Source organism: Xiphophorus maculatus, chromosome 13, assembly GCF_002775205.1.
Source record: "Xiphophorus maculatus strain JP 163 A chromosome 13, X_maculatus-5.0-male, whole genome shotgun sequence".
Classification (NCBI taxonomy): domain Eukaryota; kingdom Metazoa; phylum Chordata; class Actinopteri; order Cyprinodontiformes; family Poeciliidae; genus Xiphophorus; species Xiphophorus maculatus.
This window is the reverse complement of record NC_036455.1, coordinates 11,088,052-11,115,080: the sequence shown is the minus strand read 5'-3', so window position 1 is coordinate 11,115,080 and position 27,029 is coordinate 11,088,052. Positions and strand designations below refer to the sequence as shown.

General features: G+C 36.8%; 2 protein-coding genes across 4 annotated transcripts in view; both read left to right on the top strand.

Annotated features, from left to right (window-relative positions):
• Positions 1-755: 755 nt before the first annotated feature.
• Positions 756-20,778, top strand: LOC102221922 (solute carrier family 2, facilitated glucose transporter member 1-like). Its single transcript, XM_005804708.2, has 11 exons — positions 756-936; positions 1,207-1,351; positions 9,722-9,823; positions 10,901-11,061; positions 11,171-11,411; positions 11,762-11,924; positions 12,882-13,069; positions 13,483-13,587; positions 13,673-13,771; positions 14,431-14,634; positions 15,191-20,778. Exons 2-11 carry the CDS (start codon positions 1,340-1,342, stop codon positions 15,551-15,553), a joined length of 1,638 nt encoding a protein of 545 aa, XP_005804765.1. The 5' UTR covers positions 756-936; positions 1,207-1,339; the 3' UTR covers positions 15,554-20,778.
• A 429-nt stretch (positions 20,779-21,207) lies between these two features.
• Positions 21,208-27,029, top strand: part of LOC102227439 (polyhomeotic-like protein 1) — a 17,292-nt gene continuing 11,470 nt past the window's right edge. For 2 of the 3 annotated variants that reach the window (XM_023344567.1, XM_023344566.1), the window contains exons 1-6: positions 21,208-21,758; positions 23,271-23,428; positions 25,120-25,236; positions 25,559-25,627; positions 26,600-26,728; positions 26,801-26,965. In XM_023344567.1, the coding sequence (XP_023200335.1) occupies positions 23,306-23,428; positions 25,120-25,236; positions 25,559-25,627; positions 26,600-26,728; positions 26,801-26,965 (603 nt within the window). In that variant the 5' untranslated portion in view covers positions 21,208-21,758; positions 23,271-23,305. The remainder of the gene's footprint in view (positions 21,759-23,270; positions 23,429-25,119; positions 25,237-25,558; positions 25,628-26,599; positions 26,729-26,800; positions 26,966-27,029) is intronic. The other variant, XM_014470880.2, reaches the window with a different exon arrangement.

The following is a 27,029-nucleotide window of genomic DNA, read 5'->3' as shown; positions in this document are numbered from 1 at the left end:
TGAAAAGTTGGAAGACTCTTATTCCAAAATACTGGAAGCTATTTTGTGCAATATATTAATTTAGGGGGTCTGAATGCAAATGTTTTCTTTTGTTTACTTTAATTAATAAACATTTTTTTGGTTTAATTTTCCTTTGAAACAAGCAGTAGAAAAATAAAAATATGAGACAAGAAATTAGTAGTTCTAGAAGGGTTTTCAACTGATTATAGCATATTTTGTTAGAAATGCTAAGATGATGACTTACTCTTTCTAAAGGGACAAATGTTTTTAAATACTGACTAAAAATGTGTAATCAATGTGTCAGAATATGTTTTACAAGCCTAACTTGGCTTGACTTTAGTACCTAAATTTCTATATCAATTTAAAAAAAAATAATCATAGCTATAAACCAAAAATGCTTTAATGAATCATTTTATAGCTGAAGCATCCTCTGAGCTGCATCACATGACAAGATGTCCCATAAAGGGGCGAGTTGCATCAGCAGCAGCGCCAAGGTCAACTTCTGGAAGCATCATGGAGGACACCGGAAAGAGAGAGTGTGAGAGAGAGAGACAGAAACGCAGAGAGAGAGGGTATACAAATACATCCTCACGACCCACTGTGACACACCCCATCCCCCCACGGGATGCGCTAGCGCCTGCTGTGACCAACTAACCGAGTAAGGCCTTCAGCCATGATTGGACGCTGAGGTCTCACAGGATACGGCGATGCTGCGCTGGAGTCATGATTTTTTTCTCGCAAAAAAGAGGGGCGGGACTACATCACGACACGCTGGCGTTGTCGGCTCTCATAGGCCGAGCCGAAACGGGAGAAATCATAGCGTGTGGTTACGTGCCTTGTTCCTCGCAGCCCCCTGCAAGGGAAGAATTGTGTGAGGCAGTGCTACCAAAAAGAGACCTGCTGCAGCCCGGAGAGGGTTTCCAGCAGTCACGACAGGTGAGTCTCCTCTGACTGAGCAGTCTAGGATAATATCGAGGATAATATTTGGGATCTTGGAAAGCCTCAGCTGGGGAAAACTCTGTTGCTTTGCCTCTATTTGACTGCAGAAGTAGGCGTTAACATCAACCATATGTTTCTTTAGCTAAAACCTACCTTTCCTAGAAGACTTTACCAGGATTTATTACGGTTTCTTTTAAGGGAGAAGAAGGCGGAGATGTTTTTGGTACCACGGACAGCGACTAACGAGGTTTTTTTCATGTTTTGCAGCTGGCGGTAAGGCAGAAGCACCACCTGACTCTTCCTCCCTCCGTTCCTCCTCCTCCTCTCTGCATCCTGCAGATTCCAAATCTTAGAAATCACCCTTGACAACCGTGAGAACATCTATAACATCTTTGGGAAGATGGAAGGCCAGGCAAGTGATTTTTTTTAACTTATTTTGTGATCCTTATTTAAATGAAGGATTTCAGGCCTTTGATTAGTATAATGTAAAATAAAACTGAGTTAAACTCAAGGAGCTCGTTGATGTCATATCTTAGTAATACGTGTCTTTCTAAACAAGTTCAGTCTCTAAGCAGATTTGTGTGGGTGGTAATGTGTGCCATAATGCTTCCATGAGTCACTCATTACTGCACATGCTGTGGATGTTGTGAGTGGAATATCAGGTATGTTTCCATGAAATAAGAGTTTATGAGTGGATATCCAATAATGCGAAAGTCTGATTTTGCTGATGAATTTAGTGATGATATTTGTGAAATATTCTTGATTCTATAAGTTGCCTTACAATGAATAAAACAGGGAGAGTTTTGAGATATAATTCACTGCTACCAGTGAATTAGCAGTGGACACATCCACTTTATCTTTGAAATATTTAACTTCTTCTTTAATCACATAACTACAGGATCTTTTTTCCCCTCACTATTAACTTTGTGCTTGTGTTTCTGCATGCACATGTGAATTCAGCATCAGCATGACTTAATCAGATCTATCCTTTGGGATTTATGGAAATGACACATGGGAAATAGAGAAAGCCGGATTCAGTAGTTTAAATATGCAATACATAGATTACAGTATTCTCTGTGAATAAGGGTCCAAAATTATTTGAAATAAATCACAGAAACAAACTACATGCAAACTGTGGCTGATATAAATACTATACTGTGACGCATACATAATAAAAGTGCAGTGACCCTCAAGGAATATTTTGTTTAAGTACCTTTTTGCTACTTTACAGCTGTATGTCCATTCTGCGCCATTCTTCTTTACTATCTAAATCACAAAGGATTTTGTCTATGCCCAAACACAATTTTGCAAATTTTGCAGCAGATCAATTCACAGTATCAGTTTGATATAGGTCTGGACTTTGACTTGACCGTTCCTCAGACATGGAATCCGACCTCTAGCAGGTTGTCTTCCAGGACTGCAATACGTTTCTGTATTTCAATCCATCCATCTTCTCTATAACTCTTATGAGCTTCCTTGGCCCTGCTGAGGCCCACAGCATGATGCAGCCATGTTTCACTGAGGGGAAGGGTGTGTTCCAGATTATGTGCAGTTTTACATGTAGGTCAAAATGTTCAGCTTTGGATTCATCTGACATCTCAATGTTCCACATGTTTTCGCCAGCATGCCACCATATAGTTGCATTGAATTTTATTTTAGGGGTATCAAAAACATTTTTTGGAAATTAGTTTTGCAAAAAATGTTTTTTTTTTTGCTTTACTGTTTTGCACTGTTTTTGATCAACTAATTGTAACGTTAGAAAAGATGAAGAAGCTGAGTATATTTTGCTGCTTTAAAAAAAGGTTTTATTCATACTGTTTTACTGCTAAAAAGATTTTCTGTAGGGTTTTCTATAAAACAAAAACTTGCACTTTGCATTGAAAACATTTATTTTGATACAGAAAGGAACAATACTTCTAAATCACAATCATCTACATCTAAATAAAATTGATTTATTAGGAGTTGAAATAGTAGCATTATTTTTTCATCTTGCATGTTTGCAGCATCCATGCTGTCCTTGATCTGCTTCTGATTATAAAATTATATATTCCATGTCCTATGTATTTACTTGTCTGATGCTAGTTCCATTATTTCTAACCACAGAAAACATAACCCTCATATACACTAGCATTGTGGTTCAATTGGTGATTTCTTGTTGATGCATTATCTCATGTAAAGCGGCTTGCTTTTGTGATTTTAACAGTATTACATGCAGCTTGCCTGTCCTTGAGAAAATGTGTCAATGCATTGACATGCTGGTCAATATCTGGCATTACAAACCAAATGTTACCAGAAGGTGTGTGTCAGAGAATAGCGTTGGGAGGGGCATGGGGCTGCCTTCGGGGACAGATGACTAATGGACAATGTAAATAAGCTGGAGCAAACATTTAAGCTTGTTAATGTTTAAGGCACACACAGATTATCAAAACTTTAGAAACTGAATATGGGAAATCACTGTTTTATTACCAAAAGTAACAAAGAAAATATTATTGACGTAAATGGTTATCTGGCTGATTAACTGTGTGTTCTTATTTAGAACACATTTTGTAGTTTTGTGCCTTTTTTCTTTCTTGGCTAAACAAGATTTAAAGGGAGGCGCCACCTGCAGCACTTTCATTAAGTAAAACAAACAGCTGTAAATTTTTAGATGTACTTATGTTTTATTGGTGTGGCAGTAAGATCATCAGCATCAGCCTTCTTTTTGTACTTCTTTTTGATTTCCTTAATGTGAGTAAGGTCTCTGATTTCTGGATTTAATGCGTCTCACCTTATTAATTTTGTGTGTGTACGTGTCCTCGCACCAAAGCCGTCACATAAAGCTGCTCTGTCGTTTCAGGAGTCTTACATGGTTTTATTTTATGAGACCTGTGTGCATATTGCCCAGTTGCAGCTAGCCGTCAATTATCCTGCGTCAATAAAGCGGCAGTTTCCAGCTTTGGGCAAGAATGTGTTGGGGGGAAGGTTGGGAAACTAATGACAAACAAACAGATTTAATTTATTAAAGGGCAGTTACCTGGTTTAAATAGTTTTTAATGTATGTGTTTCAGGGCAACTGGTGTCATTTTAATCTGTTGTAGTTAAATCTGAATAAATTTAGATGACTCATTGATCTGTATGTTAGGACTGCAAGACAAGATGTGGAATAACATGGTTTCTTTAGTAATGCAATGTCTGTTCAGCTAATCTCCCTGCTGCAACAGGGTGCTGCTGCTGAAAGTTACTGAATATAAAAGAAGCATTACAGATTCTAAAATTTTTATTTCTTTTTCCTGTTGGCAATTTGAACGTAGTGGGAATATATTCTTATTTCCAGTGAGTACGAAATGGTTGAATTTCAACTGAGTTTTACAGATAGAAAAGAAACTATTCAAACCCTGAATTTTGTGTGAAACATTTTAGATTAAGATTAGCAAAGGAGCAGTAATTTGGACATTTGACCTACAGACTTCCTATTAATTTTTGGTAGTGATATTTGAGTATAGTCATGTGACTTGTAAATCTTACTGAGTCACTGTTACACAACAAAAAAAAACTGAGATAAACGCAGTCAATCAAGAAGAAATAGAGAGAATAAAGGCCAAGATCTCCCTCATTCTGAGTGGGTTGAGTTTTCACTGGATTAAGTTTTATGCGTTTCCTACTGTGCTGGCGGCTGTCTCCTCATGCATCTGTTCATTAAATATACAGAGATGTTGAGGGCTTCAGACAGATGATGAATGATTGGTTCCTTTGCCAAAGGGTGGCTTAATAATAATGTGGAAAATTCATTTATGGCCAAAACAAAGTCCATGCAGTTGTATTTATTGACAGCTTATATAAAGATATGCAGCAACAAATATTAGACTGTTTTTATTTATGGTGCAGAACTTATTTATTTTTTATTCAGTCTTTCAATTATGTGTTTATTGAGTGAGTTAAAATCTCCCCTGGTAGAAAATAATTATTTTCAACAAAAATAGAAGTTTTGCAAACTCTTTCAAACAGCTGCTAACTTACCACTAATGGTGGTTTTGATACCAAAAAAGTAATTATTTTCAGAATTGTGGCTAACTGTATATATTTAGATAACTCTGCATATGCACTTTGTGTTTTAGATGCCACTTATTAGAAACAATTAGAAACAACAAATGTGTCATTTTTATGATATGGTCAACTTTCCACAACACACAAGCATGAGTTGCATAGGATGTATTTGTCATATTAGGCTTATTTATTTTTAGTGAAAAATGGTTAAAGTGACCTTTAAGGTCAAATTAATTGAATTTGCAAATTCTTACTGATTTAAATATATAATTCAATCAAACAAGAGAATAACCGAAAAAAAGTCTTCTTATTTAGACTCTGCAGATAGATGGCAATGAGCCATCTATCTGCAGAACCATCTATCTGCAGTGGACACACCCAAAGCTTGAGGACAGGAGTATTGATCACTTTCAAATGTCTTCTAATTCCCCAGGGAACTTTCTAGCAAACAAATAAACAAACAAGAAGAGGAAAGAGTTGAATAATGTTAAAAGTAAAAACACAGACAAAAAAAATATTTTATTTAACTTAGGATCAAAAAAGAATCTGGAAAATATTTTTCCTGCAAAGTACAAATGCTGGGAAACTTGATTTCCAGGAGAAAACATAAAAGATATTTATGAGGATAGCAGATTTATTAATGATCCTTACCTAACATGAAAGCTGGAGTCTGGCCCCTTTATCACATGACCGTTGTGCCTTGGAGCAATCTATGTTGAGGGACTGTAATCAAAATACCATCGATCTTTTTTTCTACAAAGGAGAAAAATTCAATCTCAATTTTTAGATTTTCTTGCAGTAGGATTTCTATTACCCAAGACCCAAAACTCTAGTGTTATGGGCTTATTCCAGGTAACAAATTCTAGTTGTTTCAATCATGTTAAATAAACATGCTAAGTAAGAAAAATCGATTTGTCAACAGAACAAATTTAACAAAAAAACCCATTAACATAAAAAATGAAGAAATCGCTCTTATTGGCCAAAAGTTTGTACCTCACTTTTAATGCAGACAAACCAACAAAGACAGTAAATTGCATACACTATTCTTTTGAATTCATGGATATGTGATTATACCTGAGCAAACTGGAGTGTATTGAAACAAAAAATTCTGCTGCATAGCTCACAACTTTGACTGCCAGACAACCTCTTCAGAGCCATGCTAAGCCACTGGCTTTTATAAAGTTGGATAGTTGAGATTTGTTCTTGTCAGATAACTATTAATAAAGCAGTTAAACCTACTAAACGTTTTTAATTACTGCATTTTTTCATTGCTTAGTGTTTTTTTTCTTCTATTTCCCAATGTTCCAGAAGTATCTTGGGGGTGATAAAGACCCCTGCTACAGGGGTACAGCATTATGCATGTATAATTACTGTATGGAAGTCTCCCACTAAACATCCATATATATTCACGGAAACATTCAATCACTTTAAATAATAATCAATGGCTTATTGCAACTGTATGAATAAATAAAATGACATTTTACTGCTCATAAAGTCAATTAATGTCTTTTCTAAAAAATTAGACACACAATATTGAGAAATCTGCTTCCTTCTGTAGCAGACTGTTCAAATGTTTTTGGAGGAAAAAATTATCTAAATGACCAATAATGATGGTCTTACATTTTATGTTAGTAATTTAAATGAATTGTCTTTTTTTTAAGTTTTGAACAACTACTATTGAATATCAAGTCAGCAGGTTGTTTTAAAATTATTGTAGATATTGTGATGTGTATGGTAAATATGAAAATGAAGGCAATGTTTTCAGCAAAAGGGAAATAAAATACAGTAAAACAAAAATTTATTTAAACCTATATCAATAAATAAAAGCTTCACCCATCAATAAAAGTGATTTAGGGAAACCAATTTTGTTTTTCAGTCTAAATTAAATAAAGGAATTCTTTCAGACTATAAATTCACACTGAATTTCCACTGCATATGTTTTATAGAAGTATTGAATATTATACTTTCATCTCAGGGTATTGTTCACTCACATCAAACTGCAATCTCAGCCTCACTATTAAGGTCAGAGGTCAGACTCTCTGATCTTAAGAGAGTCTGATATTAAAGATGCAAAGTGCATTTTTAATATCCACATGCCTTCAAGCCTGAGGTTCACAGCTCTCAGCCAGACAATCTTCCGTGTCTTCAGCAGTCCTTTTCTTCTGCTGCAGCTTCTGTCTGAAATTTATTGTCATTTCTGCCTTCAAGCAACCTCAAAGGGGGAAGAGAGCTTTTGTGTTCCAATTGAACTTTACAAAAACACCCCCCTGAAGTTATGAAAATTCAGGGGAACTCCAAGTAGCCCCAAGTTCAATATCTCACATGGCTGTCACACATTTGTTGCTTCAAATTATGAAATTGTTAACGATTCTACTAGCTAGCACCAAATCATCAAATCCAACGTCCAACCAATCTACTAGTGCTTTTTGTTTAGCTGTTACTTGATTAGTTTAGATCGGACCTAAAAAAATCCAACCTGACTGATTATATATTGAGGTTTTCGTCAACGCCTCTGTTCTTTCCTCCCCAAACTGATTCAGTTTGGCCAATACTTCTTTACCTAAAACAACTGCAACGTATTCACTCTGCTAATATTGTTTGACCTTATTCTGATATTGCTAAAGCAGAGGCAGATAATCACCTGAGGTCGACCCACATCTCTGTCGTTTCATATTGCAGCAGCCAATTCTGCCCTGTCAGCTTCTCTGTGTCTCAGCTACAGACTTTTTGCTGAAACGTCGTTCAGTCTGGCCCTGCCACTAAATCACATGAGGTGCATTACTTATTAATGCTATGTGTTAAGAGTCATTTAATAAACCTTTCATGGGCTGGATAACAGAATGGCTTTTGCTTTTCTCAGAAATGTGTACTTGACCCCAAGAAGGCTGTTTATCCATGGACTTCTTCATGGACTTTCATGGATCCCCGTGGATTTAACTGAAAATTTATTTTTATTTTTTTTCATCGTTTTATTTTGCATTGTTTATTGAGGTCTAATCATGAATTGTTCAAAATTATAGATGTGGAAGTAATACATTTTCTATTATGTTGTGGGGAATAAATTACCTGTAAGATTAGCTACATCCTAAATGTTACAAAACTTACAAGCTTTTCAGTTTTAACTAAAAAATTTTATAACTTAATAAAACCTCAGTTGCACTGGAATGCATTCCATCTTTTAATTACTTGTTTTTGACCTTGCTTTTTTTCTATTTATTGATATGGAAGTATTATTTGTGTTAATGTAGTATTGTATTTTCTTCATATATTAAATGTTATAACATGCAGAGGTAATATCATAATGGGTTTTAAGTTCTTAGCCCACATGCAGAACAAGCACAGGAGAATAGTGATCAGCTAAATGAGATTTTATTTGCACAAAATGATTTGAGAGAGAATGAATCCAGAAACGGGCTCACGGGGTCGTCTGCTCACTAACAGAGGGAGATGATGAGTTTGTGGTAATGGGAAAAGTGAGTGGTGGACAGAGTTAGACTGGTCTTACTTCGTGAGATGGTAGATTCAGTCTGGGAGAGGGTAGCTGCCGGTTCGGGTCTTGGTCCACCTTGGTTGCGGCTGTGAGGCGGTCCAGGTTTCATCCAGTTGGGTGATTCCTGGGCAGGGTAGCGGAGGCTGCGTTGGAGGGCGGACAGGTAAGTTTTGAGCGTGGAGGAAGAAAGAGGAGCGACCTGACTGCCAGCTGGAGAAAAACTCCGCTAACTGCTTGTGACCTGGTTGAGGAGCTGACTGTTGGGCTCGGGCAACCAGTGAGTAAATTACACGGCGTCACGAGGAATGGAAATCCAAAAGGCCAGAGCTAGGTCTTCACAAAGAGAAGGCTCAGTGTCACGAGGAAAACACCTGAGAGAGTAAAGGACAAGGAGAAATTACTCTAGGTATCTCTCAGAGAACAAAATCACAGAGAGTCAACGTAGTGAGGCTTGAGGTACCATCACTGGCAAACACTCAGGCGCTGAAGTGCAGGCAGTCCGCTCCTCTTGAGCTTCAGGATGATTAGAAGATGAACAACAGGTGTGCTGAACCACGGGCACACCCATCCCTCAGTGCAGCCTCAAGCGCCCTCTGGTGGATGAAATGGGGAACCACCAACAACAGAACACAAATAGGAACCAAACGCCGGTTCCCAACAGGTACAAATTTAAAAAAAGAAGCAAAATAGAATGGAATAAATTCTTTAGAACTCTGCCAAAGCCCAGTAAGCATTCAAACATCTTGTTGTCATGAAGGTTGATGTGGTTTTCTTTAATTATGCAGATAAATCAATAATATTTGATTGCGACACAATTGCAGGCAAATGGCCATGGAAACAAATTTCATCTGAATTTATCCAATTATGTTCAGGAAAAAGACAAACTGAGTCATGAATGCTGTGGATCACATAGACACTGAATTAGCTTGAACATCTTCCATCTTTTTTTGCAAGGCTGTAGAAGAAAAATTAAACATTTGTTTTTGCAATTTGACTTATTTTGCATATTACTTGTATTTTGTGAAAGATCTTGTATGTATTAGCAAGTAGATGTGGGGATGCCAAGCAGTAGAGTGTGAGTTCAATGCTATACTGCTGAATCACTGACTTGTTTGCTGCCAGCATTCCAGTTTAGTGCATCTAAATTACCTCTGTATTTTCAATGCCATTAAGATCTCAGATTTCATATTTATTTATTTATTTTGCATCAACCCCATCAACCTCAATTATCCTTCTTGTTCCCGTTCTTTCCACCACTCTGCCCCTCAGGGAAAGCAAGTAACGGGTTATCTCTTGTTCTCGCTGGGCACGGCTGTCATCGGCTCTCTGCAGTTTGGTTACAACACAGGAGTCATCAATGCTCCGGAAGAGGTTGGTCAAGTTTACTACCAAAATACTAACAGAAATCTTGCTGTTTTGCATATTCAGATGAAAAAGAAAGCAAATCAGGCAATTCATTTTCTCATTGCCAAAAGAAAAAAAATACTATTATGTAAATATTGTCAGTTTAATGATTATTTTTAAAATCTTTTTAGAAAGATAGGTACACTGTGCCCTTGAATTTACTGTAATTATCTTTCTACTGCTTCACAAATGCTATAAACAAAAGGTGGTCACCCACCTCATGGATCTAAACATTTAAATCTTCAGGCCAGTTACATGCTAACTAACAGTGTAGCTACTGCCTGTTCTGCTCTGCAGTAATAAAAGACGTAAGTATGTACGTCTCATGCTGAGGTCACATTTACCACAACATAAAACAAGAAAGGGTCACAACATGAAGGCTGTTTGTCAAAACGTATTAACTGACTGATCTAGTCTGTGTTTTTGTAGAGGAAGCAAACACCAATCATTAATAGTCCTTGTAATAGATGGAGAAAGTCAGAATAGAACAAGAGTCATAATTCTCAGGTCTTGTGCTTTTATTTTGCAGGCGATAAATCAGTATGAAGTTCATTTCAACTGGGAGTTTTATCCTTTGAACTTTTACCCTAAGAGTTTTCATTATTGTGGCAGGTTTTTTCTTGTTTCCTGTTATCCTATCACAGAGATCACACTTTATGGCTTAGTCATTACAAATTCTATTTATATGACGTGTAAGACAAAATAGATTCAGTAAAGTTTATATATTTAAGTCCTAAAGTTTCTCTCTTAAAACGTCCAGCTGAAAATTTTGTAATTTTGAAATATTCATGCTGTAAACACATCTAAAGAGTTTTTCTCTTTTATAATTAGCCCAAACATAATCACATTTTAACAGTACTATTAAACTTAAATTAGCCAATAACTAGTTCTTTTTAAGAAAAAAATTTAAAATATGTTTTTTTTTATGTTTAATTGAAACTGATATGTTCAAAACCAATTAGTTTCGGTTGTGAAACCACTAAATCGAGAAAAAGAGAGAGAGAAATACTCATCTTAACCATAAACCATAAACTTTTTATTTAGAAACTGCGGTCGTTCTTCAACCAAACCTGGTTGCAGCGTTACAACGAGCCCATCAGTTCAGGGGTTTGTACCATCGTCTGGAGCGTTGCTGTAGCCATCTTTAGTGTGGGCGGCATGGTGGGCTCCTTCAGTGTGGGCATCATGGCCAATAGATTTGGCAGGTAGGGGATGAAATTTCATGTTAGCATTTAAAGATTTGAGAAATTATTTTTCGTAACACTAGTTCATGTTTTTGTCCATTTAATGTTTCTTTACTCTTCCTCTCCTCAGACGGCGCTCCATGTTCCTGGTGAACATCCTGGCTGTGATCGGAGGCCTCCTCATGGGGTTCTCCACCATCTGCTCCTCCTATGAGATGGTGATTGCGGGTCGTCTGGTCATTGGCCTGTTCTGCGGTCTCTTCACCGGGCTGACTCCCATGTACGTGGGGGAGGTGTCCCCCACACCTCTTCGTGGAGCATTTGGTACTCTGCATCAGCTCGGAGTGGTAGTGGGCATCCTGATTGCTCAGGTTCGAAACTTTACTCACTTCCAAATACTCAGGTTCTTATAATTAATGACTTTCCTCTACTTATTTTTAAAATAATTAGATTAGAGCCCATATATAAATACCATATAGACACAATTAAACAAGGCAGCAACAATAATGAAATGAACCAGAGCAGATGCAAAATCAAATGTATTTTAAATTTACTTAAAAAACAGATCAGTAATGACTTTTGGTAGGTAATTTAACAATTTAGTGACATAAATAAATAATCTTTCAAGAAAATACACATCAATGAATCATGTGAATTGGGTTGCATTCAGCTTAACCGCATAGAATCAAATTAGTTCTGCTGGTGTGTCTTTTCCTTTTAGATCTTTGGTCTGGAGGTTCTGTTGGGTTCTGACAAGCTGTGGCCCCTGCTGCTGGCCCTCACCGTGGCCCCTGCTGTGCTGCAGTGCATCTTGCTGCCCTTCTGTCCTGAGAGTCCCCGCTTCCTTCTGATCAACCTTAAGCAGGAGGAACAAGCACGCAAAGGTAGATGGTAATAGATTACTGCTTTTACTGCTTCTACATGCAGTATTAATGGAGGACGGGTCATTATTAAACAAGAGGAGAGTCATTAAGAAAGGCAGAGGGGCAAACTCACAAAGCTGTAAGTTTGCCTCTCACAAATGTTTGCATGCAGATCTGAAATTGCAATTTCATTTTACTCTAAATCTGCAAATAATGGAAAATCTTCTACAATTGTGTATTTAACTAAATAGCATCACTTTGCATTGTTGGAGATCCACTGTTCACATTTACAGTTTTTCTGCAACCAGTTGTTAAATACAGGTAGATTTTATCTGCAGTGCCATCTACTGTTTGAAGTAAGAACTGTGGATCATGAAATTGCCTTTTTTTCTTTAAATACAGCTGCTGAATGAAGGTTTAACCACAGCTTCAGATTCAGATGCAATGATTTTCTGCCACTGGTGTGCTTGTGGCTGAAGAGAGAATAACTGGGACCTGATGAATGAAGAGTCATTTGAGAGCTGTGAGAGCTCTGCTGAGGGAACTAAGCCAAAAGTAGTAAATCTTAGAAAAAAGCTGGATCTCTCACTACTATTGCAGATTGCTTGCACAAGCTGGACTTGATGTTTATGTCTACTTATATTTGGAGCAACCTATTTAAAGAATCTGGAGCAGAATTGAAATGAATAGCATACAAAAAGTGAGCAATAAATGGAGTAAGTAGTTGAGCTTTGTGAATCTGTTCAAAATAAAACAATCAGAGGTTGGAAGGAGACTTAGCAAATGCGGCTAGAAACACAGGAGGTTAGACAAGTCAGGAAGCTGTTTTTTCCCCCATCATTTTAAAACACACTTTGCTACTCAGAAGTTCACTTCTCCTTCTATTTCTGTCAAAACTTATTTTATATAACTCTCTCTTTCAAAATCAGTCCATCACCATCAGAAGTGGCTCATCTTGCTATATAATTCTGTTGACAGCTCTGGTTCGTCTACGTGGCACGGAGGACGTGAACAAAGACATCCAGGAGATGAAGGAGGAGAGCGCCAAGATGGCGATGGAGAAGATGGTGACCATCGCTGAGCTGTTTCGCTCAGCGGCCTACAGGCAGCCCCTCCTCATCGCCGTCATGCTGCAGCTCTCCCAGCAGCTATCAGGAATCAATGCTGTGAGTGCGGAGAAACATTCTCACATAATCACACTTTGTACAGCTCTGCTCTATTGTACTTGATATTCAACTATTGACATAACCAAAAAATATTACAGTTGCCGTTTATTTAACCATAAATGCAAGAAGTACAGACGTGACATTACATCATAGGACAACATGAGAAAATCAAGAATAAATCAGAATAAGAAAACATAGGAATATCTGAAAAATTTCCCATAACGTGAGTTCAACGTTTTTATGAAGATTATTTTTTATTGTATTATTTATATTTATTATTTTTATTTTTGTTTTCTGCCAGGGATTACGGTTTATGAATAAAAAACAACATTAAAAGCCTGTTTCTAAAATTTATAAGTTGCATTTTAACCACAATTTTCTTTTCTTTTTTCTTTCCTGTATGTATCTCTCAGGTGTTTTACTACTCCACAGGGATCTTTAGCTCAGCTGGAGTGAAGCAACCCATCTACGCCACAATAGGAGCCGGAATTGTCAATACTATCTTCACCGTTGTTTCTGTAAGTGACTCAGCAAATGCTTTATTTCCTGCCTGCATTTAGATCCATTCTACAGAGGATCACAGTCTCCTTCTCTGTCCTTCAGCTCTTTCTGGTGGAAAAGGCTGGACGAAGGACTTTACATCTCCTGGGATTGGGAGGAATGGCCGTCAGTGCCCTGGTCATGACAGTCTCCCTCCTGTTGGTGGGTGGATGCACAGATATCATCAAATATTTATATACATAGACAGACAGACAGACAGACAGACAGACAGTAAAAATACAAAATTTTACCAAGTATTTTGGTATAGTTTACAGTGTAAGTATCTTAGTTCACTCGAAATAAGACAAAACTTAGACATAACTTCACCAAGATATTAAAGCTTGGTTTAAGTAATTATTTCCTTACTGTTGATAAAAAAGCACTAGTTCCACTGGCATATTATTTTACTTATAACAAGACATTTTTCCACCTTATATGTGAAATAATATGCCAGTGGAACTAATGCTCTTTATTGATATTCAAGAATTAGTGACTTAAAAGTGTAGATAGTTTGAATGGGCTTTATTTTTTGTTTTGTTTTCACATAATTTAGTTGCAGTTTCAGCTCATAAAATAATGAACTTCTGCCATAGTTTAATGTCTTTTTGTCATAATGTTTGGTTTAGATTGACAGAACACTAAAGATGGTTCCTGCAATGAGAAATAACACAGTTACAAAGAGTCATGAGAGACAATTAGAGTTGTGTATTCTGCAGCAGATGCCCTCATTATCATTAGCTTCTAATCAACTTTTCTGCCAGTGAATTGCTCATGTGTGTTTTTGTCTGATCATTTCCTCTTTCTTCCCACTTTCTGAGCAGACGCACATTACAGCTATGAGCTACGTGGCAATCCTGGCTGTCATGCTTTTTGTGGCTATGTTTGAGCTGGGCCCTGGTCCCATTCCATGGTTCATTGTGGCTGAGCTTTTCTCCCAGGGGCCCCGTCCTGCGGCCATGGCTGTAGCAGGATGCTGCAACTGGACAGCCAATTTCCTTGTTGGAATGAGCTTTCCGAAACTAGTGGTAAGAAAAGACAAGGCTGCCCTGATTGGTTACATTTAGTTTACACTTCTAGAGTTTCCATTTTTCTGTTTCAGACTTGATTTTGAACACTAAAATCTTTATTTCATGCAAGATTATATGAGTTTTGTTTTGTTTTATTTACTCTGGGGGGTGGAGGGATAATTAAAATGCAAAACCACAAAATCTTTGTATTTTTTTGTCTAGTTTCTAATGCAAATTTCTTAGTTCACTTGAATTTAAGACTAACTTACAAGTTAGGTTGGATGTTTGATACAGGAGCTTGTTTGCACTGCAGTAAATAATTCCTTAATATTGATTTAAAAAAGCAGATTTTTTTCACGTATAACAAGACATTTTCCCAGTGGAAGTATCACTTTTATCCATATTTAGGAATTATTTACTGAAAACAAGCTACCATATCTTGCTGAAAAGTTACTTGTAAGTTAGTTTTGCCTAATTTCATGTGTACAAAGACATTTGCACTAGAAGCTAGTGAAAATTAAATGGTAAGATTTTGCAGTGCAGTTATTCTGATTTCCCTCCTGTTTCTCCACAGGAGTGGTGTGGACCATGGGTGTTCCTCATCTTCACTGCCTTCCTCATCATCTTTTTCATCTTCACATTTATCAAAGTCCCAGAAACGAAGGGAAAGACATTTGATGAGATTGCCCGTGAATTTGGCGGCGCTCTGCCTCCTGCCACCTCTTCCGCTGAGGATCCTGGTGCCACTTCCAGCACGGCCATAACTCTTCAAGCCTCTTCTCCTGAGAAAGAGAAGGTCCCGCTGGTGGAGGCGCCGGCAGCAGCGGCTGCAGCCACTCCTGCAGCCGCTCCTGCAGCCGCTCCTGCAGCCCCCACTCCGGCAACTGAAACCACACCCCTTAAAGATAAATCCGGCGCACAAGGGGAGCAGGTGTAGACAGGCTTTAGATTGGTGAGAGAAATTACAAGTAACGGAAGAATCACAGAATACAAACATGCTGAAACAGAGGAATCAGTTTCAATATTTCTCTCCAACTTTATGGTACATTCCTGAAATCAGCTGCATCCATTCAAAGGGTGAGTCAAGGTCAGTGTGTCTGAAGTCACGATGACACTCAGATCTGGTTACTTGAAACTAAAACATGGGTCAAAAATGTGCAGCTAATTTGTTCAATAATGCAGTTTATAAGCAGGGTGACTTAAGGTGAGTTGAGCAGATTTAAACATAAAACACAGAGGTCGGTTCCATGTCATATGAATTAGGTGACATGATAAACAAAGATCCACATTTAAACAAAATTATTTGTGTATTTTTTGTGTCAGATGACTTGATGTGTATTTTCTCCTTACAGTAGGTTCTTTGGCCAGCTACTTGTTCCCCCCTTAGACTGCAGGTCTAATAGATCTAAATTGTGTGCTTTACCTTTCACTGGGATTGTTTGCATTACCAAAGTGAATAACCACCTGATGAACACATCTCACCTCATAATGTAGTCTGCAGCAGCTAAAGGTACTAAAATGCATCATTGTTGTTCAAATTTTAACATCTACAATCATTCATCATTTAGTAGGGGTTTAATTACTGACTCACCTGATTGTGTGTTGACATGTTGTCAGCCTATTTAAGTACTGAATGCAGCCAAAATGTAACCATAGCCAAGAAATTGAGAAAATATACATAACAGTTTCCTCAAAGAACTTTCACATAGTCATATACATGTGTACAAACAAATACAACTTCATTAAGATTCATATACGTAGCCTAGAAAAATAAATATATACAACACCCTTCACAGTTATGGGCACTCATGTCGATCAACACACATTTGCTTTAATTTAGATTATATAAATTAGTCATTAAAAGTTCCTAGACAGTCTGATTTAGTTATTTTGTGACAAATACTTGTAATGTAACAATAGGGTAACAGACAAAATATATTTATTTGCTGAAAGAAAGATTATTTATATGACTGTGTAAGATCTATTTTTTTTATTAATTATTTTAGATTATATAAAGAAATGTAAGTGATTTTCTGGCTTCAAGAGATGAAAAGCGAGTCTTGAACTTTGGTTTCAGTTGAGGAGTAATTGAATTACTTGAGGGGAAATTTTAGATCAGTGTCTGTACACTTTAGTACACTGTAAAATAAAAAGGTCTCTAATTTATGGTAAAATATCTTCAGCTGTGGTAACCAGAATTTTACCGTATAAATATGGTAGAGTCCGTATTTCTACGTTACAATTCTGCCTGTATTTTACTGTAAATTAGAGAGTTTTTTAAGGTGTAGTCAGGCAAGCTTTAGAGTCACTATTCATACTATAAGCAGTAGAAGTAATGAGCACCGCCATTCTTTCCATCAGACTAACACAGTGCTAATGATCTGCATTTACATTAATAATAATAATAATAACCATATATCTAAGCAAGCTGTCAGTAGAACAGATAAAGACTGTATGAAGTGTGCAATCACTATTGAAAATAACTTGTAGCAGATAGAGGCAACTAATGGGGAAGTGCTAATACTCTATTAATCCTGACATTATAGCTTTCAGTGAAATATGCAACTAACATTAGTGGTTTAATAGATAATTATGTCTGATATTACCTTATTGTTCTGCAAAGCAAGAGACTAATGCTTAAAATCAAAGAAAACAGATCTGTCAGGATTATTTTGTGTATAACCAAAATAAAAGAATGTCAATATAAAATTATACATACTGCATTTTTAATCACTAGAGCACTTTTTATTATTAAAATAGTATATATATTTTTTAAAGGTGGAGTTTTAATTAGATGATATAAATTTGAGTATAACAATCAGGAAAGGCCTAATGGGAGAGTTTTCAAGCAATTAGTTTATATTTCTTTGAAAAGCAAAGTAGGTGTTGGCAGACTGTTGTCTATTACAGTCCAAAGGTTGTTTGGTCGGTTGTAGGAATTATTTTTAGCAATTTTATGTTTCTAAACTCCATATTTCAAAAATATATCAGATTTCTAACATGACCTACTAATAGGATCCAAAAAAAGATCATCTTCAAAAGTCTACAAGCTGAGAATGTAAGGCTCTGAAATCATTTTTTCTCAGATCAGTAATAATTTTATTATTTCACAAGAATTTTAGCTAATGTCTACTCATCATAACCTGCATATTTCAGGCAAACAATGCTTGTTTGTTATACGTTTCACACAATTTAATTATCTCTACCAAAAAAATCTGCACTGTTGTATGAAACCTAATCTAATCTAACTTTTTATCAAGTAAACATTAATCTAAATGTAGTAACAACAAAAAAATACCCTGCTAATACAACCAAAAAACGAGACTTTATATCTCAACACAAAAAAAAACAACGTATAGTAATCTTAAACTTTGGCCTAATTACATCTGTATCCGTTAGTTTAATTTTTTACAGTACAAATGCACTTAACACAGTTTCAAACATGTGTTACAAAGTTTCTGGATAGCCAGGAAATACTTAAGTCATTATCTTGGACCAGCTGCTGCTCACCAATGAAATCCAAATCTCCGTTAAGAAATTAACAGCAGCTTTCAGAGACCATTATATTTCAAATATATTTAAATTACTATGAAGAGTAGAATTATTTATTGTAAGTCAAAATGTATTTTAAGCTTTGTGTGTGGGGTCCTGATCCTGTCTGCGCTGTGACACTTTGTCTGCATTGTTTAGTCTCAACAGATTTATGAAATGTATATCTAATAGCGTATATGTGACGTGTGTATGTGAGTAACACAAAGTATATTTTCTTTACTCTGTTACTGTGTGGATTGCTGTTGCTACTTGAACTCTATTCTCACCCTTGCAGACCATTTATTTATTTATTTATTTATGTCTGTATATTTACAATAGAATTTACACTTAAAGAGGTGTACCTTGATAAAGTATTTATAAAGAGATAAAGTATCTATAGAGGGATTTAAGATTGAAGCCACATGTATAATTTTAGGACATAACTTTGTAACTTTGCTGATATTTAATTTTGAATGGATGTCAGAAGGCTTGTTAAGTGGATTATTTTTTTCACTGGAAATGGAGAATATAAGTCTGTGATATTGGTGTATTTTCCTGTAATTGTGGATGGTGATATTGTGTTTGCACTGAGGGAGAATTGTTGTGCACTCGTGTCTAGTCGAGATTAATGTTATATTCAGTGTTTCCTGTTGAGGTGCTGCTTCTGTCTTTAGATATTTGCACACTGCTCCTTTTTTAACACTAACAAGGATTTCACTTCTAAATTCAAAATGCTTGTTGTTCCACATGTTGCTGTTGCCTTTTGCGATGTCACAAACTCAGAAAATTCTAAGCAGGCAAATGGAAGAATATGTTTATAATAAGGGAATATGGACATGTTATTAAAATATTTCATTTATATTATTTTTTTGTTTTTTTACCAATTTTTCAAAAGCAAAGTTGTGTTGTGTTAGTGTTTCAAACTTGGCAGCATACGACTCATGGATGGAGTCGTTTTTATTACGGTGGCTATTGATTGAATTGGCAATAATGAATTGGCTACTAATACAATAACTACAAGTTTTATCTGCCTACAGACAACACACCAAACTACTCACATTAAACTCATAACTTTTTAAGCAATGACTGCTCTTGCTTTTCTACTACCTTCGCCTATTATTCAGTGAAGCTGCTGTTTTATTTAGTCACTACAATGGTACCTGTGGAACCAGCAGCCTCTGTTTTCCCACTTGTGCCTCTCAGATTGGTGCTTCTCGTGTGTTAAGGTTGAAATTGAAGCATCAGACTTTCAAGTAAAGAAAAAAAGTGGGGGAAATTGTTTAGTTTGGTTAATCAATCCCAACCCAGCTTCTCATTTTGAAAGATTCATCATAGTCCAATACTAAGCCATATTGTTTGGTACAGTTGCACTTATAATCACGATTTTTTTAAGGTATTACATTTATTAAAAATTATTCACAACCATTTAATAAAGTTTGTAAAACAATCTGTAATAGAAACTGATAAAAAATACATATATATTGTTGCCAACAATCCAATTTTATTGTGCAAATTCATGAATTTAAGGATTACATGAAAAATACAGAGATAAGAAAACAACTTAGCATGACTATAGTTCCTGTATGTTCTCTGTAGACTGGGACAGTTGTTTTAAAGTTTTATCTCTTTTATCCATTACTCACTATTGTCTTTATCTTGTGTATAATTTATGGTGAAGATATGCTACTGCTAATGAAATTTGCAAACCACTGCCATGGTATGTGACTGCGGTGTTGCAATAAAGTATTTGAACGGGTTTAAAAGAAAGGACCAAAGTGCAGACTGCTGATAATTATAGCAAGCAACTGGATGTACAAACTCAAACCCTTTCACACTGTACAGAGAAAAATATAAGCTTTCATTATTTTGTAAATCTGTATATTTTAAAGAACATTGATGCATCTGTTGCATTGTTTTATTTTGTTTTAGAGTGCACATTGTCTAGATTTCATACACTGCTCTTCACTTTGGTTAATCTATGTGCAGATTTAAAAGTCTATTTTTAAAGGTCTGATTGACGACTGCTGCTGGTTATCATCTTATTTTCATCTTGTGTTTGTTTCATCACTTGGTTGCAGCCATGCCTCATCAGATTACATTCTTAGTTTGGGCTGCTATGTGTTTGCACCACGACTCTTTAACATGTTGGCAAAAAGAGCAGCAAAGTGACAAACACATTAACTCAACAATAAACTGTGGCTGCTGCGTATTATTTATGTGTTTGTTCTTCACTGTGATGTTGCGCTGTAAGTGATTGAGTTTTTTTTGTCTACATTTTGTGATTTCTTACCTAACCTTTGTTTAAATTGCTTTTCATTGTGTTTTTCTGAGAAAACTCACATTTGCTTATGTTTTGAATCACTCTTTCATTCTTGATGATGCAGAATTTTTGTCCCCACATACAGAACAGCAAACTACATTCATTTTGGGCTTTAGTGCTGTGATTGGAGAAATATTTGATGTGGAACAGTCCTATGTGTGTTACTTTTGTGTTTTAGTGGCTACTGGATGATTACATGGTGTGTAGCTTTCTCTCTTTTCTGTGTGCAGCAGCAGTGATGCACTCTTGACTGTTTCATTTGCCCTGTGCTTACCACACATATTGTTGTTAAATAAAGTTGCCATCTTGTATTGAGGAATATTGTGAAATTATTTATATTTTTGATTCATATGACTTTGGGGTTAATTTGTTAGCATATGTGGAAAAATATATAAACAGCTGGACTCCTTTTGAACATTTTCATATTTTCAGTTTTATTAACCATTCAGCCCTCTTTGCAAAAAATGTGAAATCACAGAGTTTCACAGTCAGCAGTCACACATTTAACATTGTGTGTGTTTGTGTGTATCTGTGTCTCATACAGTCTTTGGTAAAGCTTGTTCTGCATCCAGTGCACTTACTCACAGTTGGTAGAGTGTTCAGAAATTTTACTCAAGTAAGAAGAGTAGTAATATTTAATTATATTACTAAAGTAAAAGTAAAAAGGGCAGTTGTGTAATTTGTTTTTACAAAAAGTTATACATTCTTCTTCAGTTTCTCTCTATATACAAAATAAAATAATACAAATTGTGACAACCATTAACTTAACCTATGCTGTTAAGAAATACAGGAAAAAAATATTGCAATAATGACGTTGGAAAATACCCAATTTTGCATATCTGCACACCAAACCAAAATTTCTAACTTGCACTTTAATTTATGTTTGTTGTTTTTACCCTAAGTAACAAGCAAATGTTATAGTAAGTAATACAATGAAAATTTCCGATTGTTTTTTTCCTCATTTATTTATTTGCATACAATTATTAAAAAGATCAAAGCCGACCTGTGTCTAAGGTGTTCCCTCGTTAATCTCCGTCATCCTGTCGCGCCGGAAAAGGCAGAGCATCGGGAAAAAAGGAGGCGTTTCCATCTAAACAACACTGCACAATCAGCTGCAAATTTATGCAGAGCAGTGAAATCTGTGCTGCTGCTACTGCTGTTGTCCTGCAAAAGAAGAGCAAGGGGGAAAAAGAGGCAGCACCACCGGGCACCGCGCATACCAACCGCCCGGGAGGCCGCTGAGTTCGCTGCGGGGAGCCGGAGCAGGAGCGAGGAACCCGGAGCGGTGACGGTAAGGACGGACCGAGCTGCCCCGTTAACGAGCCAGACAGCAGCGGCGGCGGCTAGCGGGCTACTAGCAGGAGTAGCCTCCAGCGGATCTGGTATCAACTGGTCTGAAGCATGGAGGGCAGTTAGCAAGCGTTAGCTCTGCGTTTGCTTCCCAGCTGATTGCTGCAGCTAAAGGAGGCTTTATGGGGTTGTGGAGGCTGCAGACTGAGCTGGCTGCTGGGACTGAATGGTGTGCGGGAGGAATATTTACAGGATGTGGAAGAGTGTTTGCAATCATGCAATAAGAAAATGGATTGGGGACACCTGATTTAAATGGGTCCTACAGAACATCCAGCTCACCTGCAAGGTGATACATAGTTAAAAAAAAAAAAAAGATAAAATGCATTTTTTTAAAATCAGGTTTAGTCAAAATTTGAAAGCTTTGTGTTTGTAGGTCAGTACATCAGAGTAGCAGTTTATGTTTTGAAACTGCAAAATTTCAACACAGCAACAGCATTGCAACTGTAAGTTGGTATCATTTGTTACATCTGCTACTGAGATGCTGAGAATAAATCAGAGATGCACCCAACAGATTTTCACCGACTGATAGTATCTGTTCATTTATAAGGTCTGAACTCCCAGTTTTTTAAGATTCAGCTTTTCTTCCCAAGAACTACAGTACATACAAACTCATTAGTGTAAACTTTGTATTCCTTACCATTTAAATGTTGTTAAACATTGACCATAGCAAAAAAAAAACTGCAGTGAAGACTCCTTGAGGAGGTAATCCAACAAAAAATTAAGAGATTACAAGACTCATTACATTTGGTTTGTTTTTGTATAATAAATCAGCGAGTTGTGTTAGTTTACAGCTTTGATGCATTTAATGTGCAGAAGAAAAAAACAGATTTTCAGAATTTGACCCTTTGGTCACTGATAAGAGCTGATCAATGAAAGATTGGCTGATTTTGATAACTGATTAGTGGATTTCTCAGAAATTGGACCTATAAAAATCATCCTTGCAATGTCATAAAGGACAATTTGAAATAAGATACGTGTTTCCTGTCAGAAATTCCTGTTTTGCATTTAAATAATATGTTTAATCTGCTGGATGGAATCTCATCGCAGCAGTTGCCCCCACCGGCCACAGATGATAGTACCCAGAGGTTAAAGGTCACTGAGAGAGTTGAAGCATCATGATGACAAATGAACAGAAAACCAGTGAGGAAAATATTAACCAATCACAACTGACAACATCATTGCAGTATCTTATATTATTTTTGCCATTGTTTGATTTCTAATATCCCCTAAAAATTAATAGCATATTAAAAGTCTTATCCATCAGTTATTTCTGCAAAACCAAAATGATATGTTTTTGTTGACAGAGCACATTCAGTAACATTTAATAGCCAACAGTGTGACAACACACAGGGGTGATATTTGTCCTGAGGTGAGGCAGGGTTTTTCTTTTTGGCTTAGTCTTATAGTAAGGAAATTCAGTTTTGTTTTGTTTTTCTTCTGTATTTTACTTAAGGTTGTCTCAATAGTCTCCTGTGCTCATCTGCAGCCATGGAGGCTGATGGAGAGCAGAACCAGCAGGGGGCCTCGACCAATGGGAGTGCAGCATCTGGGGCAAGCTCCCGCCCCTCACCAATGAATTCCATGTCTGCGTATGAAAGGCAGGCGGTTCAGGTAGGTCTCAGTTTGTGTGAGTAATACGCCGTCAGCTTACCTCAATAGCTGTTTTTGTTGTAGTAATTTAAGGCCACAAAGTCGACTTCAAAGAGGTAATGTCGCCACAAACATTTAGAAATAATCTGACGTGCCAAGCCCAAGTTTAGTCAAGAAGCCAAACTAAAGAACTGAATTCAAATCCTGACTGTTCTAAAGGTTCTGTCTGTTTATAGAGTTTATCACCTTCCTGTATTATGGCTTTAGGTTTTATATTTAATGGTGAAAGATTTTTGCCTTGTCATTGTCAGAATTGTGAGTGAAGCAGTTGGATCCGTTTTAAAAAGGCAGGTTACAATCACTGCTGTTGCCATGGAAAAGAGCAGAAATTTTTCCTCTCTTGGAGTGTTTCATGTCCCACGTTTTTTATGCTTGTAAAGTTTCACCTAAGTGACCCAGGTAGGATGGTCAGGCTCATGTTGGACAAAAACAACTCTGCATCCCTGAGGATTACAAATTTTAAATTACATTATCTTGACTCTAGAAATCTGTTAGATATAATATGTGGTAAACCTAAAATAACTTAAAGTAACTGGCTTTTTGTTGTTTTTTTTGGTGGCAAAAAATACTTTTTATTCACTGTAAATATGCAGATTAAATAAGTACAGAATCAGATTTCGTGGGGTTTTTCCAAATCCACATACGTACGGGGAAAAAGAAAGACAAGTATGAATGTTTTATGTATAAAGTCTTTATAAAGGATAAAGTCTGTATTTCCAGACTTTATCCTGTTTTTGGTAATTTTTTATTGTCTTGCTTATTTTCTACCATTTTTATTTCTTTAAAAATTTCCCATTCTTGCTTTTTTCTGTTTTTTGCCATTTCTTCCTTTCTTCTTTACATCTTTTTTCTTTCTCCTTTCTGTTCTTCCTGACATATTTCTTGTCTTACTTTCCTGTTACTTCCTCCCTTCTTTCTTTTCTTCCTTTCTGACCGGATTTCATTATGTGTTTTTGCTGCCTGTATTTAAAAGCCATTTATAGAACTTTTATATTTATGCTTATGAAATTAGCCATAATCTTACAGAAAAGTGAGTCTGGAAAAGTATGAAATGTGAAATTGAAACTGTCGAGGAACTCTGGTTATTTAACTATAAAAGGAGGACCATGAATGTTCTTTGAAAAAGAAAAAAGGTAATTGTATGCATTTGTTTTCCCAAATTGTGTCTTTGGGTGGTAATCTTTCTAATTTATGTCTTACACTGATAATTAGTGAGAGAATCGGGTAGGTAAGGAAAGAGAGTGAGACTTGGTGGAGGCTGGGTGTTATTTTCTCAGGCCTTTGTCACCCTCCACCACCATCTGTCTTTGTCACCCTGCACATACTAATCCAAGCCACCGCGCTCGCATTCATCCTCTCAACTTATTACTGTATGAGGCTCAGCTCATACATCAGGCAGCTGGCAGGAAGCTGCAGCAGCATCTCTCCCTCCTGTTCTTGTTTATCTCACTTTTAGTTTTCTTCTCTCATCTAACCTCTTTCTTCCTTTTCTTGTATACCCTCGTTTTAGATTAGTTTCCTTTTAACAGACCTCCACCTAAATCACTACAGTTACTTCTTGTCTTTTCTCCGTTATATTTGCTGCTCCCAGTTCTCTCCCTGAAACTGCTTGTCATAATTCTCAATTTTAATATTTTTGTCATTACCTCTAGGCCCTGCAGGCATTGCAGAGACAGCCTAATGCAGCTCAGTACTTTCAGCAATTGATGCTGCAGCAACAAATCAACAGTGCCCAGTTGCAGAATCTGGCTGCTGTGCAACAAGTCAAGGTAAATATGATGAAGCTCGTTACAAAATCCACTCTGTTTATTGCAAAGATTTGTTTTAAATTGATCAAATAATGCATGTCTAAAGAATGGATTGCAAAATAAGCCAGGGTGCAGTAATAAAATCTAGTGACAGAAGTTTACAATGCAGGCAGTGTCCTGGACAGCTGTTGTGTTATATTGGCAGACATAGGACCAGAAACACTGAGCCACGTCCACCGTCAACCACACGACAGCCTCTGTAACCACGTTTGTTTGGATTCAAGTGAAGCCTCAAACATTTCCTCTTCTTCTGTTTTTCTTCTCTTTGTCTGGTCTCTTACAGGCAACTCTGGCTGCCAGTCGTCAGTCAAGTCCGTCCAGCAGCTCTTCTCAGACCACCAGCACTACAGTAGTACGCTTTGTTTTTTGTTGCTGGCTTAAAGCAAAAAAAGGAATAATATTAAAAAACCTTTTAATGACAAAACTTCATTTTTATGGACATTAATTAGCTAAAGATATACTGATCTCAGCTTTTTTGGGCCGATTCAAAGTCTTTTTTTGTTTGTAAAAGTCTTTGATATTTCCCTGAAAACTGTACTAGGTTAGAATTTTCTGTTCAAAAAGAGCTGTGAACTTATTTGATGAAACTATTTCATGGAAAAACATAAAAACCTCACAGTAGGTTATGAGTAGATGATGGGAAACACTTCCGGTCATCCGTTGTCAAAGCGGGTATAACTGGACGCAAGCTTGATTAAAAATGTCTCCACTTTTTTCTTTGTTGAAAAAAGTCAGATGTAAACCAACCAAAGCTGCATTCAAATAAATTGATGCAAGGATGAAAAAATCAGGTAAATAAAAAAAACATTAATCCAGAAAACTCCTATGAATGTCAACATGACTCTCACAGGCTCCCATAAGATTAAAGCAGGTATTCATGAGGTCTACCAAAAACTGAGAGGAATAATGGTTTACAGATATCCAGATTTCTGATATTTATTTATGTCTTGTTTCTTAAATGATTTCAAGCAAGGTGTGAAATAATTTAAAAACCTAAATTTCTAGTCTGATTCAATAGCATAATCTATCAGTGGTGTTTAAGTGGAAAATCCAGAGTACACTTTCTGGTTAGATGAATAAACCCCCAGCACAGATAAATTATATGTGTAATAACCCACCTTGATTATTAATTCCTTAGCTGGGTTACATTTAAAATAAACTGTCCTAATCCAGATCCATTTCAGTTCTTAATTCAGTCAAGATGTTGCTGTTTGATTCTAGCCAGAGCCATCAAGCATTCTCTAAACAGAGAATGCACTTTAAGAAAATTCATTAGGAAAAGAAAGAGTTTTAAATATTAAGGTCTCACACTGTTGCTCTTCAGGCCAGTGTAACATCTGGAACAGGTTCCACAACCAGCAGCCGTCCTTTAGGTGCCTCGGCGATGTCCACCATCAGTCAGTCCGTGCTGCTAAGTGGAGCGACAGGCGGTCAGGGACAAATGTACCTGAGGGTGAGTCTCCCTCAGACAGTCGTATTCTCTGATCATATCAGTGTCAGCAATGACTTGCCATTTGTCCTGCAGGTCAACCGCTCCCTGAGACCCCCCATGTCCCCCCAGCTCATCTTCATGCCCGGTAGCACAGCAACTGCTGCTGTGGCGACCGTCGCCCAGCAGTCTCAGAGTCATCAGCAACAGGAAGTAACTCCAGCCTCCTCCTCCTCCAGCGGCCAGTCGGATAATGACCAGGTTTGTTGAGTAACTGAGCCAATGATTTCAAGTTGCGTTTTTGTCAGGCTGTGTCGCAGAAGTG

Bases quoted from the DNA above. Each gene is read 5' to 3' on its own strand.
- LOC102221922 (XM_005804708.2), top strand. The intron at 11,412-11,761 runs GTTCGAAACTTT...TTTTCCTTTTAG, and splicing joins TGGGCATCCTGATTGCTCAG to ATCTTTGGTCTGGAGGTTCT. The intron at 13,070-13,482 runs GTGAGTGCGGAG...TGTATCTCTCAG, and splicing joins AGCTATCAGGAATCAATGCT to GTGTTTTACTACTCCACAGG.